The 22,194-nt window shown below is 39.9% G+C and overlaps 3 protein-coding genes across 3 annotated transcripts in view; 2 read left to right on the top strand and 1 right to left on the bottom strand.

The window, feature by feature from the left end:
• The window catches only part of LOC132984485 (zinc finger protein OZF-like), a 230,883-nt gene that overhangs the window by 116,559 nt on the left and 92,130 nt on the right, over positions 1 to 22,194 (top strand). The window lies entirely within an intron of this gene.
• LOC132984478 (gastrula zinc finger protein XlCGF57.1-like) overlaps positions 1 to 22,194 on the top strand; it is a 164,432-nt gene that overhangs the window by 50,108 nt on the left and 92,130 nt on the right. The gene's annotated exons all lie outside the window — the stretch shown is intronic.
• On the bottom strand, positions 753 to 14,895 carry LOC132984477 (gastrula zinc finger protein XlCGF57.1-like). The gene is made up of 2 exons (XM_061051360.1): positions 13,533 to 14,895; positions 753 to 2,251 (listed from the first exon to the last, which is right to left on the bottom strand). The coding sequence occupies exons 1-2, from the start codon at positions 13,696 to 13,698 to the stop codon at positions 1,020 to 1,022; spliced, it is 1,398 nt and encodes a 465-aa protein (XP_060907343.1). The 5' UTR covers positions 13,699 to 14,895; the 3' UTR covers positions 753 to 1,019.

Below are 22,194 nucleotides of genomic sequence, written 5' to 3'. Positions count from 1 at the left end.
ACATTTCATGAGTCTGGCAGTCCGTTCTTCTTCGTGTCCGCAATATCGTAATCTAACTCTGTCACTGACTTTTTATGCGCCATGAATCTGTGCCATCTCCGTGCGCAATTCAAGCAAGCGTTTTAGCTCTGCTCCACGGTTAAACCAGCGGACCTCTGTATGATCGGGTAGCCTATGCGTGATATCGTTTTTGTATAAGAATGAAATGTTCAGTAATAGTTATAGTTTTACGGTCTGATGTCCCGTAGCTTTGATAAAATTCTGGCAACTTGTGAGCAAATAAAACGAAAGAAATATTGCTCCTTCGATCTCTCTTGAAAACCTGCATTCTGTGTCACCTCTCTCAGGTGTGATGTATTACCAGCGTAATGCAGGAGCAGCTCGTGATACTCCCTGCTGAGAAGATAGTTCAAAGTGCCCCATTTAATTAATATTCCTATCATGATATCAACCTTTATGTTGCTCATTTTACATTTACAATTTGGGGAAAATACGTATTACGAATAGTTCATTTTTGAAAAATCTCAAAATATTTTTCAATACATTTCCTCCTTCTTCCCAAAACGTCTCACGGGCCAGATGAAACCTGCTGTCTGACATCCCTGCTTTAGACACTCCACACAAAATAACACAAGTAGATGAAAGTATTTCTCATTCTACATCAGATTATTTATTACAAGGTTACACATGAGCTGTCTGAAGAACTTGTACTACCCAACACAGAGGCCTCAAAGGAAACAGAGTGACAGAAAGAAGAGAAGACATCAAGAGAAGAAGGATCCTTACACTGTAACTGTTTCATTGAATCCCTTTCAATTCAAATGTTATAGCTGCTCCCAACTAACTGGTTCATATGTCAGCAACAAAACATAAATGTCAAAAAAGTAGAGACAGATTTCTGTCAGTAGATTTGTCTTATATCCCTTTATAACAGCTGTTAGTCAATACATACTTATGAATACACATTAGTGATGTTGTTAACTTGGATTCCTTTGGATCACTTTTACCATTCCACAGGATTAGCATTTCTCTCCAGTGTGAATCATCATGTGTGTGGTCAGATGCCATTTTTGCTTAAATCTTTTACCACACTCAGGGCAGCTGAAGAGTTTCTCTCCTGTGTGAACTAACATGTGTTTGGTCACAAGGTCTTTTCGGTTAAATCTTTTACCACACTCAGAGCAGCTGAAGGGTTTCTCTCCTGTATGACCCAACATGTGTCTGGTCATAACCTTCTTTCGGTTAAATCTTTTACCGCACTCAAGGCAGCTGAAGGGTTTCTCCCCTCTATGATTTGCCATGTGATATGTCAAACTAGACTTATGAGTAAATGTTTTTCTGCATTGAGAGCAGCTGAATGGTTTCTCTCCTGTATGACCTAACATGTGTGTGGCCAGAGTTCCTCTTTGGGTAAAACTTTTACTGCAAACAGAGCAACTGAATGGTTTCTCTCCTGTATGACCTAACATGTGTGTGGCAAGATGTCCTCTTTGGGTAAAACTTTTACCACACTCAGTGCAGCTGAAGGGTTTCTCCCCTCTGTGATTTGCCATGTGATTTGTCAGACTGGCCTTATGGGTAAATCTTTTCTCACACTGAGAGCAGCTGTAGCGTTTCTCTTTAGTGTGAACCATCATATGAGTGGTCAGACTTCCCTTACTACTTAATCTTTTATCACACAAACAGCAGCTGAAGGGTTTCTCTCCTGTATGAACCAACATGTGTTTGATCATTGACCCTTTGTGGTTAAATCTTTTACCGCACTCCGAGCAGCTATGTGGTCTCTTACCAGTCTTTAGTTTCTTATTTTTCAAGTTTAATTCTGACAGATCTTCTCTTGTCTCTTGCCAATCATCACTGTCATCAGTCTCAGGTTCATCAGAGTCTTCAGTCTCGACCTCAGTCTCTGGTTGTAAACATCTCTCTGGATCTGAGTCCCTCTCTGGTTCTGCTCCTCCACAGTCCTCTCGATCAGCTCCAGTTTCCATCTGTTCAGTTTGTGTCTGATGAAGCTGTGAGGACTGAGGTTTCTCTTCATCATCTTCACTCTTCACAGAGACAGGAGTGAAGGGGAACTTGGTGGTATCAGCCTCCTCCAGTCCTTGAAGCTGTTCTTCCTCCTGACTGATCCACAGTTCCTCATGTTCTTCTTTGATGTGTCGGGGCTTAGTGTCCTCCTGGTCCAGAATGTGGCTCCACTCCTGCTGCTCAGGTGGAAGCTCTTCTTTACTCACCAACAGCTGCTGGACATCTGCAGGACACAGTAAACAAACATTAACGGTACTTAGAGTGATTTTTTAATATTAATAAGGGCTGTCAAATGATTTCATTTTTAATCACTGAAAATGAAGAGTTAATTGGAATGAATCACATTTTAATCATGTTTGGATTTCACTTATTTTGCATTTTAAAAAATTTGTAATGCTTTTATTTTGTAATTTTGTCTTAAGCTTAGGTTATTTTACTTCTGAAGAGGTTGTGTAAAAAAATTGAGGGCGCCGGTAGCCTAAGGCTGTGAGGACTGAGGGTTCTCCTCATCCTCATTAAGTCCTGGAGAGCGGGCAGCCCGGGTTCAAATCCGACCTGTGGCTCCTTGCCCACAAGTCATTCCATCACTGCAGCTACTGTCATTAAAAAAACATTCATTAATTTCAGACTTAATCTCACTGTGACTAACGCATTAACATTTACAGCCCTACTTTTAATATTTGAATTGACATGATCAAGAACAGTATGATAAGTTAATGCTACATCTATATCTGTCCTGTGTACTTGTTGCTATGGATGATGTCATTTTAATTTTGTTGAAGAAAATGAATGGATTATCTGTTACGATAGTTGGGAGAGAGATTGCTGTTGGGTGAGCTGATCTACAGTGAAGCTGGCGCACTGCGCTGTCAATGAGGTTGAAACAGTGTGCTTTCAAATGAATTTAGAGACTATCAGCCCCACAGGAACCTCCTGACCTTTCTACCTTGGTTTGTAGGATTTTTCTATCTCAATTTGAAATGCTTCTACGGCTATGAAATGAGTAGTAACTCTCTCAGCAGAAGCAGTGTCAGTCACAGTGGATGAGATCAATGAAGGACAGATGGACATCCTTCACAAGTCGTCTGTCTTTTACCTGGGTGAAAGTTGTCTTCCTGTCTTTAACTTGTTGTCCCCTCTGTCAACAGAACCCTCTGACCTGCATAGATCCATCTGATGTTGAGTTAAGTAACATGACGTGCTGCAAGTTTAACAAGCCAGGACAGATCGGGACAGATCCATATTCTTTGACTCGGGCCCTGACTTATGCAGAGGGTGGCCTGAAGTTTGTGTCGCAAAGATACAACTGAAAAGCCAGAGGTGGAAAGAGAACTCAAATACTCTACTCAGGTCAAAGTACTGTTACTTTGAGGACATTTGACTTAGGGAAGTATGATGTGTTGTTTCTTTCATTTTTGATTTAGGCCGGGGCTGTACGTTCACTTTTTGTCCTCATAGCGCTGCTGCTACAAAGGTTGATTGTTTTGTAACAAGACTAAAACTTGTAGCATGATATATAAAATGTATTTTCAAACTCTAAAACCAACCACAAGTATGCCCTTCCAGGCGCTGAGTCGGCAGCCTGTTGCAGCAGCTACGACTCACTTTTTCCGTATGTGGTTTATTTTCTTACTTTTATTGAGTAATTTTGTACTGTTTAATTGTTTTAATTTAACTGTGTTAACTGTGTTGATTGTTTTGCACTGCTGCAGCGTTTTAGTTGCGTTATTACGTGTTTCTTACGGGAGTTTTTTTTAACTGTTGGAATGATCACGTACACTCGTGAGGAACTATTGAGCTACAGGCATGGAGCAGCATCCCTGAGGAGTTATGGAGAGGTGTCCCCTGAGGGAAGAAAGCCTGCGCTAAAGTCTGGGCGAGGATTGAAAGAGACAGGAAATGTAAACCCTTTCTACTGTCGGTAATCATGAGGAACGTAGGGTTTAGGGTTACGCCCGTACTATCTTCCAGGGGAGTTCTCACACGCTTGTTTACGTCCCACCATCAGCTGTAGCTGCTAGCACGAGTGACGTCATCCACACTTTGATCCCGGGACTACAAACCCAGCATCCCATTTTCCCCAACTATATTTAGGTGTCCTGTTAAAAGGAAGAATATGTGATTTTTCACACTTAAATGTAGCAGAAATCAAATATATCCTCTGAAAATAACTCTGTGAGTCATGACTGTCTACAATGGGTGTAACACCCGAGTCCCACTGTCTGTGATGTTGTCTGAGCCGTAGCTACAGCATGTTTAGATGACGGGACAGCCGGCTCCGCCCCTTGAGTATAAAAGTTGTTTAATTGAGGGACCAGAGAAAAGAAGAATAACATACTGTACTCACTGATTATTTGAATGTCACGTAAGCGTTTCTAGATCATTTAGTATAAATTTACATGAAGTGTGAAGATACAAGCATAATAAAGAGCGTTAGCATTAGCATGCTAACACAACAATGCAGCTCGAGTTGTTTTGGTTTCATGCAGGTGCTCAAGGGAGACATCTACTGGATCAAAAAATTGGATATTCTTCCTTTAAGGGCCAACCTGCAATTTCTTAAATTCCTGGTTTATTCCCGTTTATTCCCATGGAAAGATTCTAACTTTGAAATTTCCCAGAACTTTGCAACTATAGCGGGGGCTTTAATCATGTCTCTCTCTCCTCTATCCTGACCAACTTAAAACAATATGTGGACTGTGCTACAAGAGGGAAGAAAACCCTGGACCTCCTGTATGCCAACATGAAGGGAGCATACAGATCCTCTTCTCTCCCCCCCTCTGGGGGGGATCAGACCACAACCTGATCCACCTTGAGACCACCTACAGACCCCTGGTGAAGCAGCAGGTGGCCAGCACAAGGACTTTGAAGGTTTGGTCTAAGAACACAGAGGAGGCCCTGCAGGAGTGCTTCAATGTCACAGACTGGGAACTGTTTATGGAGATGACATTGAAGGTCTCTCTCATTGTATTACAGACTATTTACTCTTCTGTGAGGACACTATAGTCCCTACCAAAAAGGTCTGCTGCTTCTCAAATAACAAACCATGGATCATTAAAGACATTAAAGCTCTCCTCAACAGAAAGAAGAGGGCCTTCATGACTAGGGATCATGAGGAGTTCAGGGCTGTCCAAAAGGAGTTAAAGAAGAAGCTGAGAGAGGCCAAGAACAACTACAAGGAGAAGATAGAGGACAAGATGGGACAGAACAACTCAAAGGAGGTGTGGAATGGCATGAAGCAGATGACGGGCTGCAGCATGAACCCAGAATTAAAGGAGACCCAGTATCTGCTGCTGAGTTGAACCTATTTTTCAATAGGTTTGACACAACCCCCTCCCCAGTGAGCTCAAATAGTGGGTCTAGGTCTCCCCCTAGTTGAAAACAACTATGCTTTTCCCCTGAATTTGATCAGATATGTTGGTAGCTATGACACACCAAATGTTTTCATAATGTTGTTTACAGTTAACGTTAAAGATAATGCTTGTATTTGTAGTAGCATTTCAAAAACTGTTTGAGTGGAAGTTCAATAGACCTCCTTTTTGTTTCTGCATTTACTTGAAAGTTGGACCCTGTTCCCACTGAGCTGTTAATAAGTGCATAAGTATTTATTAACCTTTATAAGGCATTAATATGAACCTAATAAAGTTTTATTAATGTCAATAAACATCTTATTACCTGTTATTAATGCTTATTACAAGCACCTTAATATAAAGTGTTACCAAATTATTTAGCATCCATATACTGTATATTTCATATAATTACATTACACTATATTATACTACATTATGTTATATAACTGCACTCTTCATTTCAGTGATTAAACACTGCCTCTCTTCACAGCTGCTACATAACGTGCTGCTATCAATCAGACCAAGTCACTTTATCTTAACATTCTCCGCACATAATGTCTTAATGCCCTGTATAGTTAACTTCATTTATATTGTACTTGTATATTTTTATACATATTTATCTTATCTAATGTGTTTACATTTTTTATTTTGTATGAACCTCTTCTACTTTAATGTGTGCTTCCCCAACGCCTGAATTTCCCCTCTGAGGATCAATAAAGTATTATCCTATCACAAGTAGTTTGTTCAGTTGATCAATTAAACAGTTTGTGACTTGCAAAGGAAATTAAAAAGGGATGTAAAGATTCATCGTGAGGCAGTTGAAAATCGATTCAAAGGAGTCACGGTTCACATCTGTACTCTGAAAAATTAATCTTAATAATATGGTGAGCGTCTGTAGATCAGAGGTGGTCGGCAGATGAAGAGCAAGATTTAGAAACTGAGGACGCACCACCATCTTTTAAATCAGAGGTGTGGAAGCATTTTGTCTTCCCCAAGACAGAAGATGAAAGAGGTGAGAAGCAGTGGCTGAAGCCCCCCTAAATAATTTGGTGTTTTTATTCTTTTTTTTTTTTACAAAGTGCCGACAAATTCAATATAAAGTGGCCAGAATATGAGTTTAAATAAATAATCATGTAACTTGTCATTATTCACTTAAATATGATCATAAATCTGTCAGTTTCCCTTCACTTCATAGTTTAAGGTAGAGAGAGCTCTCTACGCCCTTCAGTGCGTTGTTATCCAATCCATTCCACTTGTTCATAAAGAGAACGCCCACATCACTGAAAATCCAGTCCACGTTTTCCCTGCGACCTTGCTTGCACTCGGTACCTGCAGCGTGTGTACCTTCAAGCACATAGAGCCGACTAGAACAGCATGAGGAGAAGAACGTGAATGAAGAAGAATGGATATAAGAAAGTTTTTCAAGAAAGTAAGTATTCATCACTGCTAGTAGTAACAATTAGTTAGGTCCAGCCCCCAGCTAACAGCAGAAAGTCCCATTTAATTAATGAACCAAGTGCTCCCTGTTTGACAAATAAAAACCTAGCTTGCACACCATTGGCGTCATTAGGCCTATTTTAGGGGGGCTGATGCCTTAATTCAAATCATTGTGTTTCAATGTATCTTGAAGGGTCAGGCAAAAGGAGATGCTGAGGGAGAAAAAGATCAACAGGCAAGGTCAAGTCAGAGAGAGCAAGGGGATCAGACACAGTCTGTATTTTTAAGAATAGACTTAAAACTTTCCTTTTTGATAAATCTTATAGTTAGGGCTGGTGCTGGTGTAGACCAGCTCTTAGTTGTGCTGCTATAGGCTTAGACTACTGGGGGAACTGGCACCTTGAGCTCCTCTCTCTCTGTGCATATACAGTACATCATATTACTGCATGTATCTATCTATCTATAAATCTCAGTCATTAACCACCTACTTTCCTGGGAACTCTTGAGCTCTCCTAGGCTCCTCAAGATCGTCGGTTGACGGCTTGCCAGAACAGCCGGGGGTCCGGCCGAAGATTTCTGCCTTTTAATAAGGCAGTTTTTTCTTACCACTGTAACTTTTGCTGCTTTGCTAAAGTGCTCATGATGGATAGGCCGGATCTTTGTAACATAGCAATAAGTAAGGTCTTTTACCTGCTTTTTGTAACATAACAATGAGTAAGGTCTTTTTACCTGTTCTTTTGTAATGTTAACAGACAATGAGTAAGGTATTTTACCTGCTTCTTGTAAAGTGTCTAAAGATGACACTTGTTATGAGTTGATGCTATACAAATAAAAATTGATTGAGTGATTGAATTGATCCAGAGATGGATCAAGAGGCAGAGGAAGATCAAGTTATCACAGAGAGAGAAGGAGAGCAAACAGAGCAAGAGAGTGAAAATGATGAAGCAGCTGCAGCAACTCACTCCACTACATGGTTTGATTTAAGTGACAAAGACACAGGGACCAGACAGATAAAGCTGAAGAGCTACCCACAAGATAGTTTTGGTACGCAGAAGAGAGCATTTCACCACAGCTGGTTTGAAAGCAACTGGTTAGAATATTCAGTCAACCAGAATACAGCTTTCTGCTTCCCATGTAGAGTGTTTGGCAAAAACATCAGACATGATAGTTTGGTCAGTAGTGGTTGCAAGAACTGGAAGAAAGCTTTAGTCATCTTTGGCAAGCATGAGATGGCACAAACACATAAGGACAGTGTCGTTGCATGGAAAAGCTACCAGGCAACTAGCAAACAGAGAAACGTCCTGAAGCTATCTATGTGCATTGTTATGCTCATGAACTTAACCTAGTGTTGTGCCATACTTGCAAGGCCATCCCAGAGGCTGTGTGTGTACTCCTTCTTCAGCACCTCCCTAGGGAGTCATCATAAATTCATGGAGGCTCAGACAAGGCTTGGATTGACAACAATTGAGCTTGTGCAACTTTCAAACACTCGCTGGGCATGTCAGTTGCGATCAATCAGTGCAGTTCTTGAGACATTGTCTGCCATTTTGGAGTGCCTTTCTGCCATTGGATCCCCCATAGCTGTTGGTCTCAGAGCAAAGCTCTGTAAGTTCTCAGCAGTCTATGCACTACTGATGTTTCAGTCACTTCTGTCTGTAACTGAAGGACTCCACAAGCTCCTTCAGAAAGAGACTTTAGACCTGGCAGAGGCTTTGATCTGCAAACAAGAAGTGTGTGACACACTTAAGGGCAAACGCACAGATGCATTTGCCACGGAGCTGTATGAGAGAACCAAAGCCCTGTGCCACACCCACAGTATCCCTGAACCAGTTGCCAAGACAAGGAATAAACAGAGGAAAATGCAGGATTTTGTGCTGGAGGCAACTGCAGGTTCACACACTGAATTGAACAACTCATTGTAAAGAGAGTTACTTTTCCCTTGTGTGGATAGGATGGTTGGCGAGCTTGAGCAAAGATTTTGCAGTGTAGATGCAGGGCTACTAAAAGGCATCCAGGCATGCAGTCCTAACTGTGAGAACTTCTTGAGTGAATCACACTTGAATGAACTTGCAAAACACTACAGCATTGACCTGAAAACAGAGGAGGTTCTGGTGGCCAGAAACTTTCTTGCCCGGAAAACAGAGGCTGGATGTTCACCCAAAGATGTGTTGTCTGTGCACAACCTCCTTGATTCAGCCATGTTTCCCTCTCTGAAGGCAACCATACAAGTTGCCCTAACAGTGCCTGTATGCAGCTGCTCATGTGAAAGGTCCTTAAGTGCACTGCGTCGGCTGCACTCCTGGCTGCGTCAAACTATGGGTCAGAAAAGACTTCCACAGTCCTGCAGTCATGTCAATTGAAAAAGACACGCTTCAGCATATGAGTCACAACAGAGTGATAGACCGATTTGCCACCCTTAAAAACAGACAGCATTCTTTGATGCTTCCACCCACCAAGTAACTCGCAATTGTAGCCATGTTATTTAGAAATGGTGTACTTGGCTTACTTCTGTTGTTAATGCTGTAAACATACTGATACTGTGCAAACCTGTGTTTGTTCTTGTACTGTATTAAAAGAAACAGACTGAAATATTAATAATAAATAATTTCTCAGTCTTTGTGAAATTTTGTGCTCGTGCGCTACGTTCGCTCACATCCTATGCATCTCAAGGTCAAGGTTTCTTTATTCGTCTCCCTAGGGAGAAATTTGTCTCGGATGCTGGGAAATTGCTGCATGGACAATACACCGAAAAGAATATAAAAACAGTATTTACAAATGTGCAAAAAACATTTAGCTTATCCACACACACACACACACACACACACACACACACACACACACACACACACACACACACACACACACACACACACACACACACACACACACACACACACACACACACACACACACACACACACACACACACACACACACACACACACACACACACACACACACACACACACACACACACACACACACACACACACACACACACACACACACACACACACACACACACACACACACACACACACACACACACACACACACACACACACACACACACACACACACACACACACACAAAACTGACAAAAACTGTGTGCAGATATTACAAGAAGACAGAGAACTACACTAATAGAACAAGTTGTGCTATTTGTGTAGTTCCCTGTCTAGGGGTGCAAACGAGTACTCGTTCATTAAATAATAATCGGTAACAAAAAAATTGTAATCGATAATGGTTTTGTAGTCCACATTTTTGTAAATGTTTCTTGTTGCATTGTGGCTTCTAGGATAGGCCTAATTCAAAACAGAAAAAAAGGAGCCAACAGAAATAAGACTTCAGGTGCACAAGAAAATAGATGACAAACAAAGCGCCGGTCTATCTTTCAGACACTTTCATAATACCATTGTTAGTACGAATTTTCATGGATTCATTTATCTTGATAATTTTGTGGACATATCTTTAAATTGTGTCAACCATCTCACAGTAATTCTTCTTTTGGATGTCTGAAGCTGTAACCTTATATGGTGAAACATGTAAATTGTAGCAGATCTATGTTTGGATAGGAGCCAACCGTATGTTGTCAACAACTGTTTGCTAGACAGAGAGTCTACATCTGTTACATATACAAATCAGTGTCATGGCATCTTTATTGTTTTATAGTGATATACCTAAATAGAAAGGAATTTGTGGGCTGTACCTTCTAGCAGAATATAAGCCACACTGTGTGATGAAGACTTGGCCATTTTGCCCATGATGGCCACTTTGCCAATGATTGTGAGATCTTGGTCAGCATGGGTCAGCGATGGTCTGCACTTTGTCAGCCATGTGTGTTGTGTTTCTGTGTTGTCTGACCATCGCTGAATAAATGTAAGATGATCCACAGTCTGTTTCACGTTTTCATAATTGTCCATCTACTACAGAAATAACCCCCACCTAACAACCATGAAACACTTTAAACGGGCGGCTGTGGCTCAGTTGGTAGAGTCGTCGTTCCCATCGTTGTTCCCAGCTGGGCAACATGTCCGATGTGTCCTTGGGCAAGACACTTAACCCTGAATTGCTCCCACTGCTTCGGTGGTGGTGGTGTATGAATGGGATTAGTTACTTCTGATGATACTACATAGCGATCACTACCATCAGTGTGTGAATGTGTAGGTGTGACATGTGGTGTAAAAGCGGTTTGAGTAGTCGGAAGACTAGAAAAGTGCTTTATAAGCTCAAGTCCATTTACCACACTGACTATGAACATAACAGCAGCTGCAGTAACGTTTTCCTGGCGCTTCACTTTTCGTTATTTTCCCCCGTGGCACTTTGATTCTCCTGACTTTCCCCTGCGCCACATCCTGCCTTTATAACCTCGGTTTGTGATCGCCCACACAAACATTTTTTTACACAATGGAATAGTTTCGTACCTATAGAATACAAAACGGATGTAAATGTTTCAATAACAATAGGACTACTATTTGTTATTCTTTGAAACATTCTAGCCATAATTAATCATTTTTACAGACACTCCATTATTATGTAGCCTGTCAGAGTATCAAACGCTCTTGTTTCTCAAAATGTTCAATACCAGGACAACGAGACGTGCGGTCAGGAGCTGCCTCACCTGTCATCATCAAAAGTAAAAAAACAAATAATGATTAAATAAAATAAATATATATATTTTTTTTACTGATCTGTAAAAAATCTGATCTCTTTTATTATACGTCCTCACTTTCCATAGAATAATTCATGTTTTTCACATGTGTTTATAACATATTTAGTCTAATTTGACATAAAACTGCACTGAAAAAGCATGATGTCAGCCAGTACCTCTGCCTCACCTGAAGGGGGCGTGTGTCAGGTTGCGTGAGGCTCATAAGGCCAAGAGTTTATGCTTGGTTTGATGTTGATCCTCTACTATGCAGAATTTTTATTTGAAAATTTCACTCTGATTGCAAAAATGGAAGAGGAAGATTTTATATGTAAACTTAAAGATTTCTCAAAACTGAACTTTCAATCAAAATGTGAAGTGATAAATAATGGAAGACTTTTAAAACTAAAAGAAGATAATGAGGACTTTTACAACAAAGAATATTTTAGTCCAGAAGGATAGGTGAATGGACTTCATTTACAAGTAAAGGTAAGACCATGAATACACCGCTGTATATGTCTACACTTTTTATTGAATGAGTATGAATTGTAATGGAAAAACATTTGAGGCGCTATAAATGTAACATTCTTCCCTGGCTAAATATGCACCTTACTTCTACGTGTGTGTGTGTGTGTGTGTGTGTGTGTGTGTGTGTAAATAATGCTGATATGAGATATGAAACACAACCAGAATGTGCAAGCTGCCAGTTGAATGGTGAATTTAAGCTACTCTATAAATGGATTCATATATTTGTAAATCTGTAAAGTCAGTGCCTCACCAGCCACGAACCTCACCGTCACTGCAACGAGGGCAGCACGCAAAATCTCCATAAACTTTCACTTTGCGATTACCGCTTTACCCCGCCAAACCAAAGACGATTGATCATCCAGGACAGAGCAGCATAACTAGATGTTTTCCTATATTTTAGAATTTTAGATGATTATTCTTTTAATAACTACAAAACGGAACAACCTTATAGGGAGAAATAGCTCACAGCGGACGGACGAGCGAGAGTCATTACGCACAGAGGAGAAAGATGAAACAGTTCACCTGTTCTATTGTAACTTCATTTCCCAGAGTAAAGTGTGCTCTACACTGCAGACTGTAGTCTTTGTTAACACAATGTTGCTGTCAAAACAGCTTCAACGTGCGATGAGTGCGCACTGATGTCTGCGCGTCCGCTCACCACACTCACTACTCTAATTATAATAAAGTGTTAAAACGGTCATAACACGTCTGTGTGAAGTTTTATTTGAGGTTTGCTGTCTGTTGAAGTAAGAAATGTCCTAATTTGAACGTTAATACAAAGTAGGCCTATTACTAACAATTATTAAAATCCCTAAGATTCAAATTAATGAATAGATACAGTCGGCATCGCGTCATAGTTGGGGGCGGGGCCTCCCGTGGGGGAAAGAATCACAGAAAGAAAAGAACTACAAAACGATTACTCGAGTACTCGCTTTAACAACGGGAAGAGTAATCGATTAGAGAAAATTTTGCATTTCTGCATCCTTAAGCACAACCAACATGGTGCAGCATTTAATCCACACCTAAGAAATATTAAATAATGCTACTTGAACTTATATTGTTCAGTGAAATATTTAAAGTCTGTATGAGATGTTTTTCTAAGAAGAGAGCCTTAACTGCAGACTCCATGAGCATATTTCTCTGCACTAATTCACTCTCCTGTTCATCTCGACCATTTTGCATGAATTCCCGTAAAAGAGTTTATATATGAATGAAACGCTAAACCGGAAGTACAGCCCGGTTTTATTTTGAAATTGATTGCGTTTATCTCCGGTCCTGATTGAAGTTAGAGGAGCCTCAGCCTTTACTCAGTAACGGATGTGTTTCTAAAACGTATCTTTAATAATCATACCTACTTTAAGTACTAAAATGAACACAAAGATCCGTTGGTGGATTCAATAGGTCCAGACTAAAGAGTCTTTAAGTAAAGTCAATGATGTTGTTAGCAGGAGCTAGCTGCAGCTAACACTGTGCTGTGTGCGTCTATGGACCAAAGGCTATGAGCAGGAAACACGTTTCCAGCAGTGGAAAGAAAACCTACCTGCTCTCTGCAGCTTGATTTCAGGTGTTAAAATCACATCCAGCACTTTTCTTTGTCGGTGGAGCTCCTCTTCGTATCCACATGTTGTTGTTTCTGATATATCTCTGATAACCGCAGCGAGCAGCCGCCGTCTGAAGAAATCTTTAAGATCCTGAAACCCGGACATCTGACACACATCCAAGAGTCACAGAAGAAGAACTCAACACTGACGTTACTCTGATACTCTGATAACCCACAACGTTACAGACACACGTGGTATCTGTGAAAGAGACGGAAATAAACTCTACATCCTCTATTCTTCTTCTATTAGTTTTCCAGCAGACTGTACACTGTAGAGTGTAATGCTGCCCCCCACAGTCTAGGAGTGTGTACTACATTCATATCTTCTGATACAGGCCAGTAGCATGTAAGAATCTAAGAGCTGCGCCCCCAACAGATTGAACGTTTGTATAGAAAATATAGACTTAAAGGAGAAAGATGAGAGTCCCAGGTCAGATAACTCCCTGAATAACTGACTTCTTTCATTCTATACACAAACAAAGACAAGATGACGGACTGTTTCCTCCTTTCCACACTGACACAGACCATCAGGGTGTTTACTGATGACCTTTAAATAACTGGACAGACCACAATGTCCTAACCTCAGCCTAGTTAAAACTACATCATCCTTTCTACAACATTTTAGCAGTAGCCTTTTCCTTTTTATTGATGGTTGCAGAGAGAAAAAATGCCTGCCCTTTCTCTTTTCATCCCATTCTCTCTGCCACTGACACTTTAACTTTTCTTTACAAACACTATAACATTCACCTTTCCCCAAAGGAACATTCATCTCAATACACTGTTTGAAGAGAGACTCCTTTGAAAGTGTGTCAGAGATTTCATTCCCCTCAATCCCTGAATGACCTGGTACCTATAAAAACTGAATCTGACACCCCAAATTCTCAACCTGAAGTAAACAGCAGAGGATCTCCTGAACCAAATCAGGACCAGATGCTGAAGAACCCTCTTTCAATGCCAACAAGGCAGCTGCCGAGTCAGAACAGATTCAACTCTTTGGAGGTTGAACCTCCACAACCCACCATATGGCCCATAAAATAGCCAAAAGTTCAGAAGTAAAAACAGACAAATGATCAGATATGTGGACACTGTCAGATCTGAAGATTAACCACATACATACCAAACCCAGCTTTCCCTGAGACTGGATCCTTGGACCCATCTGTGAAAACCTGCATATATTCATCCTGCATCTGATTTACATACACGCTTCCTGCTAGACTTCTGAGGATGTTATTCACTTTCTCACATTTACAGATGATTTTTTCTCCATGAGTTTTCCAAATAAGTCTCTTATCCATACACCAAGAAATGTGAACATATTAACCCTTTCATAGGAACAAGCATTGTTAGGTGGGGTTGTTTCTGTAGTAAATGTTCAATGAGGACTTCATGAAACAAGGTTCAAGGTTCAAGGTTGTCTTTATTATCCCTGCGAGAGGGCAATTTGTTTTGCAGTCAGCAGTAAAACACACACATACATACAGCCCGAAATGAGCAAACAACATAGAAAGGACAGTAAATAAATACAATAGATCAGAAACAGAGGCAACACAGATAGTGGTTTAAAAAGGTGATGGCAGCAGGAACAAATTAATTTCTCATCCTCTCTGTCCTGCATGCTGGCAGGCTGAATCTGTGGCCTGACGGCAGCAACTTAAAATCCTTGGACAAAGGATGACTTTGATCTGCCAAGATTGACTGAGCTTTCTTAAGACATTTTGTTTTATATAAATGAGAAAGGTCAGAAAGGGACGATCCTGTGATTCTGACACACAGTTTAACAATGATCTGCATTTTGTTGCGGTTTTTGATGCTGAGTGATCCGTACCAGGTCACCATGCAGAAAGTTAAAACTGATTCAATAAAACAGGAATAAAACATCTTCATAAAAGTGCTGTCAACATCAAAATTCCTAAGCTTCCTCAGAAAGTGCACACGCTGATGAGCTTTTTTGCAAACAGCTTCAGTTTGGAGCTCGAAGGTGAGTTTGTCATCGATGATAGTCCCCAGGTACTTGTATTGGTGCACCACCTCAACAGCCTGGTTGTTAATAAAAACAGGGGAAATGACAGAGGGATTTTTCCTGAAATCTACTGTGATTTCTTTAGTCTTTAGGACATTAATGTCCAGGAAGGATGACCTGCACCAGTCTGTGAATTCACTCACGACTGGGCCGTGATCTGGGTCATCAGTGCTCAGGAGGGAAACGATCACCGAGTCATCTGCGAACTTGATGATGTGCCGGTTCTCATGTCTGCTTTGACACTCATTTGTGTATAGTACAAATAAAAGGGGAGAAAGGACACATCCCTGGGGTGATCCAGTAGAGGAATAAAGAACATCTGATACGATGCCATTTGCTCTCACACCCTGTGACCTTCTTGTTAAAAATTCCATCAGCCAGCACTGACCACTGTCAATGTTGTGGATGGTCTTGAGGAGAAATCAATAAAAACTAGGCGTGTGAGGGTCTTAGGCCCCTCAAAGTGTGTCAGGACTGTATTTAACAAAGTGCCCATTGCATCCTCAACACCCCTGTCTGACCTAGATACAAATTGTAAGGGATCTAAATTTGCTGCCACAGTTTTTAAAAGTGAGTCCTTTACAATTTTCTCAAATGACTTCATTACAAGAGAGGTAAGCGCTATAGGTCTAAAGTCATTGAGTGCTTTAGGAAAAGGATTTTTGGGCACAGGTACAATTATGGAATCTTTCCATAAACAAGGAACTCTGTGGATGTGGAGAGACAATTTAAAGATAAAACAGAAAATCCCTGCCAGCTCTACAGCACATCTTAAGGATGCGCCCTCCAATTCCATCAGGTCCTTTTCCTCTTCCTTGACGCTACGGAAGTGTCTAAGGACCATGCCCTCTTCAACATCTATGCTGGCCTGCCCTGGGGAAACATTTTTAAAAGTTGACTGTTCCTTGCTGATGTTGCAGTCGTTAAATGGACGAATCTGTTGAATGTTAAAATCAACAGATCCAGGCAGGTTTCCTTCGTGGCGGACGTAGAGAGGAAAAGGCAACAGGATTCAGATCGTCAACAAGAGCACTGCTCTATTGTCTTTCTTGTCACAGGAGTAGTTTCTTTTGTATTCTTCTTCAGGTACCGGTGGCTGTCTGCAGCACTCTTGTCCAGTTGCGTTCAATGACGTTGAAGGAATTAAAGAAAGTCTCTGTGTTCCAACCAGATAGTTACTGATTGTGCCCCAAACTCTTAAGAATATGCCGTGGAAGTAGTCAGGTTGAGATGGGTGTCTCCTCTGAAGCTGGAAGCATGTGAAGAGATAGAACAATGACTGCTTTTATTGACCCTACACTTAACACCAATGTGTTAGTTAGAGAATACACCATTATGGGAACTAATAATTCCCTTCAGTGATTCTAAACTGTGATTGTTTTTATGTATTATGTATTTATACTTCATTTCTGTACAGCGTCAAATCCATGGACCTTCTTGAAGACTCCGTTTTAGTGGATGAAGAACAAGCTAACAGCCTTGAGAACAGCATGTAAGTAACAAAAAATCATGATCATATCATGCATGGCTATGTAAGAGTGTGTACATTTGTATTAGTTTTTTGCTTGCAGGATTGATTTGGAGGGAGAACTGGCCTTAGACCTCTCTGATATTGACTATGTCCCACAAATATGTGTGCAGTAAGCTTTGTAATAATGTAATGATGGCCATGTTTGTCAGCTAAGTGTTTCAGACATGGAAAGATTCACTCAGTCGTCAGTTGGTGATGACTTTCAAAGTAAAACATTGCATTACATTTTCATATTTTGCCTACCACAGTGCTAGCAGTGCAATTCAAAAGGCCATTGATAGGCTTCCCATTATTGGACTGGAAGAGGCTGTTCTGGACATCCATGACCATGAGACTGTACCATCACATGAGCCAAACATTCTGGATGACCTAGAGCAACATGCATCTGACACGTCCTCCTTCCCTGGTCTAGAAAAAGTTGCTGTTGAGAGTGACCTCATTAACTAGCCTGGCCACCTTCCTCCAGCTATCCATCCGGAAGTGCAATTACAGCGATTGCATCACAGGCACAGAGTGTGATGGTGTTCCACCATTTCAAATGAAGCTGCTTTCACTGGGTAATTCATCTCATTCCACACTGCACTTTATGCATGCATAAGAGCCTGCACAACCACTAAATACTTGAATTGATAGCTTGTGCTAACCCACTTTATATTACAGCGTAGTTAACCAGTAGTCTTACAACTGTATTCTTGCACACTCACCTTGTAAATCTTACCTTCTTGTGCACAGTTGTGTAATAGTTGCATGTTGAATTATTGTTTTCAACATGCTTGGTTGAGAATTATTACAAATATTTTTCATAGAGTTGACTCGTGTTTTTTTTTGTCTATATAGTTTTGCACACGTGGACATAAACTGTGGAGGTGGAACAGCCAGCCAGTGCTGAAGTATGGGATGCAAGGAAGAGATTTCATGCTTTCAACATTGCTGTTTGGCAATAACTTCACTAAGGTTGCCCTCCTCTTCCAGTTCATGAACATTGGTATGGTAGCACCCATAACATTCTTTGCCATACAAGACTCTTACTGTGTTGATGCTGTAAAGGAGTTTTGGGAGGAGAAGAGGGATGCAATAATTGACAGACTTTGCACAAAAGACAGCGTTGTTGCCCTTGGTAAGTTTAAAACTACATTGATTAATTGAAATTTACATTATTTAGGGGTTGGAAAAAGTGCACAGTTGCAGCAGCTAGGCACCTGCTAACCTGCTCGTTTCTGTTTTTCAGCTGACGGAAGAATGGACTCGCCAGGTAATTTACTGAGTTTGCTAATGTCTCTGTACTGTGTTCGGTATCCATGTTTTATGCTAGGACATCAATAATTCATATAATTCTTATTTCTTTCTGCAGGTCACTGTGCCCAGTACTGTACCTATACAACAATGGCGCTAGACACCATGGACATCGTCAGTGTTGTGACTGACGATAAGAGAGCGACTGACCGGAAGAGATGTTTACATTAAAGACATTTCGACAAGCTAATTGAAAAGATCCAAATCAAGGAGATTGTGACTGATGCACACTTACAGATAGCAGCCCTAATGGGTGAGTATATATTTTGAGGGAATTTTTGTGTTGCTTACATCTACAATGTCTGTATGTGAAAGTTTTAAAAGTTAAAAATATACAAACAATGCATGTACATTGTTTATATATTGTAATGTAGTTAGAGCAAAGTTTTCCAGACCATAGAAAATCGGGAGAATTTGGTGTTATGTGATTGTTTGTGTTTGTTTTTCATTGAAGATCCAGAGAAAGGGAGGTACCAGGACCATGGCATTGTTCATCCCTTGGACATCTGGCATGCAGCTAAAAATCTCACAAAGAGACTCCAATCGGTTAGTGACAAAAACCCAGATGACATCATTCTGTTCATTCCAGTTGATAATGGTGTTACTGTTTGTTTTTATAGTATGTTTGTACTACTTGTTTATGTTATTGAAATTGAATGGCAATGAAAATAGACTTGCTAAAATAAATTGATGTATGTGTAATTTGTTCAAAGGCTGGGATTATATCAGGTCAGACTGATATTCTTCCATGGATCAAGGACATTGTAAACCACTTTTGGATTTCCTTCCAGGAAGCAGAAAGCCGGGATGAGTTCATTTTTAGAGGATGGATGCGGCTGGTTCATGCGCCTTTCAAATGTGAAGTTGTTAAATTGTTTACGTAGAGGAACAAACCCCCAAAAAAGGCTTTAGTTTTCGAGATACCCCTACCCGAGGTAGAACAAAGCACAACCATATTTTTTCATAACTTTAACATGTCTAGTTTATGAAATGGATAGTTGTATAAAAATATTCTGGTACAATGGGGCTCTATGGATGTGTATGTGGGAGGAGGTGGCCACAAACAATTGATTAAGACTTAACAACAAGACACAATATAATTGTATTCTGTAATATATATATAATTAAACATTTTATAGTTATTCCTAATACATTTTGTCTCACATTTTCTATCTTACATATGATTTATATGATGACACTCAGAGTCAACCCGCTGCTTTCAACAATATTGTCACCTATGACATTGTTTCTATTTCATTCTAAAAAATTACAGCATTGTCTTGACATCAGTTGTGAAATATTAATGAACTAAAAAACAGTATTGATATATATATATAACCTTGAGTTCTTAGAAATTAAATATACTTCATATAGTCTATTTGTATATTGGCTATACAGCCTGTTGTAGTTTTTTAAAATGTATTTCAGTCATATAAAGATGGTGTGTAGTCACCATATCTCCTGCTTTTAAGAAGAACCCTAGTTACTCCAGAGGATACACTGGATGAAGGGATAGTTTTTATAATACGATATTTTATAAGTATGATAAAGTGTTAAAAAAAGCTACAATAGCTATTTTTGTTGAATGATTTATCAGGCAACCAATGGAGCTGGGATACAAAACAATTCTTATGATGGCATAAATGTGTGTAAGGTAAATTAGGATAACATTCATGCAAACATGTTGACTTCACAGAAGAAAATATATTCTATCTTAAGGTCTTGTTTGCTTTTGTAAACCATTTCACGATATCAGTGTAAGTTTAAGTGAGCTCCATAACCAACCAAAACAATCCTCCCAGGAGCTTTAAGAAAACAACTGCTGCAGAAAATAACCATCAACAAGGTCAACCAACCAAGCAAAGATAACACAACCAAATCAGGACAACATAACCAAATCAAGACACCATAACCAAATCAAGACACCATAACCAAATCATGACACCATAACTAAATCAAGACACCATAACCAAAGACAACACAACCAAAGACAACACAACCAAATCAAGACAACATAACCAAATCAAGACAACATAACTAAATCAAGACACCGCAACCAAATCAAGACAACATAACCAAAGACACCACAACCAAATCAAGACAACACAACCAAAGACAACACAACCAAATCAGGACAACATAACCAAATCAAGACACCATAACCAAATCAAGACACCATAACCAAATCAAGACAACATAACTAAATCAAGACACCGCAACCAAATCAAGACAACATAACCAAAGACAACACAACCAAAGACAACACAACCAAATCAAGACAACACAACCAAAGACAACACAACCAAATCAAGGCACCACAACCAAAGACAACACAACCAAATCAAGACACCATAACTAAATCAAGACACCACAACCAAATCAAGACACCATAACCAAAGACAACACAACCAACTCAAGACAACACAACCAAAGACAACACAACCATATCAAGACAACATAACCTAATTATTATTGATGATGATGGTAATGACAATGGTTTTTGTTTGATAAACATGATTTTAAGATGGTTTCTATACTGATTGAGCTCCCAAGAACAGCTGTCAATGTTGTGCTTTGCCTCTGTGCACTGCCTGTAAGCATTAGTGTCCGATCTGACTTAAAGCTGTTCATTTGCACATACTGACATCGTTTTTCTCCTCTCTAGATCCTCGTTTTTGTTTTACTTACTCTCTGATGTACGTTGCGCTTTGGATAAAAGTGTCTGCTAAATAAATTGTAGAATTGTAGAAATGCATTCAACACAATCAAATACAGCAAAATAAAGGCAAGGCAACAAAAAGTAGACAATACTGACACAATAACCACATGCAGCCAATACATCAAAATGCAAGGAAAAGGCATTACCATCTACAGGCAATCCAGCCACAGACAATAGAACATAGCTAAATGTATTTTTAAACAAAAAAGTTGTGTGTTTGGTTATATGTTGTCATTTGTCTTAGAATAGATTATATGAATGGAGAATCCGAAGGGGGCTATTATCTTTGGAGGCAGGGCAATGTTGATCAGACGCTAAATGTACAATTGATTTTGATGCCTGCGTAAGGTTTTGCCATCTGCAATCTTTTTTATTGATGATCTAGGTATGGTGTCTTGATTTGGTTGTGGTGTCTTGATTTGGTTGTGATGTCTTGATTTGGTTATGGTGCCTTGATTTAGTTATGGTGTCTTGATTTAGTTATGGTGTCTTGATTTGGTTGTGGTGTCTTGATTTTGTTGTGATGTCTTGATTTAGTTATGGTGTCTTGATTTGGTTGTGGTGTCTTGATTTAGTTGTGATGTCTTGATTTGGTTGTGGTGTCTTGATTTGGTTGTGATGTCTTGATTTGGTTATGGTGTCTTGATTTGATGGTGATGTTTTGACTTGGTTGTGGTGTCTTGATTTAGTTATGGTGTCTTGATTTGGTTGTGATGTCTTGATTTAGTTGTGATGTCTTGATTTGGTTGTGGTGTCTTGATTTAGTTATGGTGTCTTGATTTTGTTGTGGTGTCTTGATTTAGTTGTGGTGTCTTGATTTAGTTGTGATGTCTTGATTTGGTTGTGGTGTCTTGATTTAGTTATGGTGTCTTGATTTTGTTGTGGTGTCTTGATTTGGTTGTGATGTCTTGATTTGGTTGTGTTGTCTTGATTTGGTTGTGTTGTCTTGATTTGGTTGTGGTGTCTTGATTTGGTTGTGATCTCTTGATTCAGTTGTGATGTCTTGATCTAGTTATGGTGTCTTGATTTAGTTGTGATG

Source organism: Labrus mixtus, chromosome 12 (assembly GCF_963584025.1).
Source record: "Labrus mixtus chromosome 12, fLabMix1.1, whole genome shotgun sequence".
NCBI classification, from domain to species: domain Eukaryota; kingdom Metazoa; phylum Chordata; class Actinopteri; order Labriformes; family Labridae; genus Labrus; species Labrus mixtus.
The sequence above is the reverse complement of the archived record's forward strand: the minus strand, read 5'-3'. Positions and strand labels throughout refer to the sequence as shown.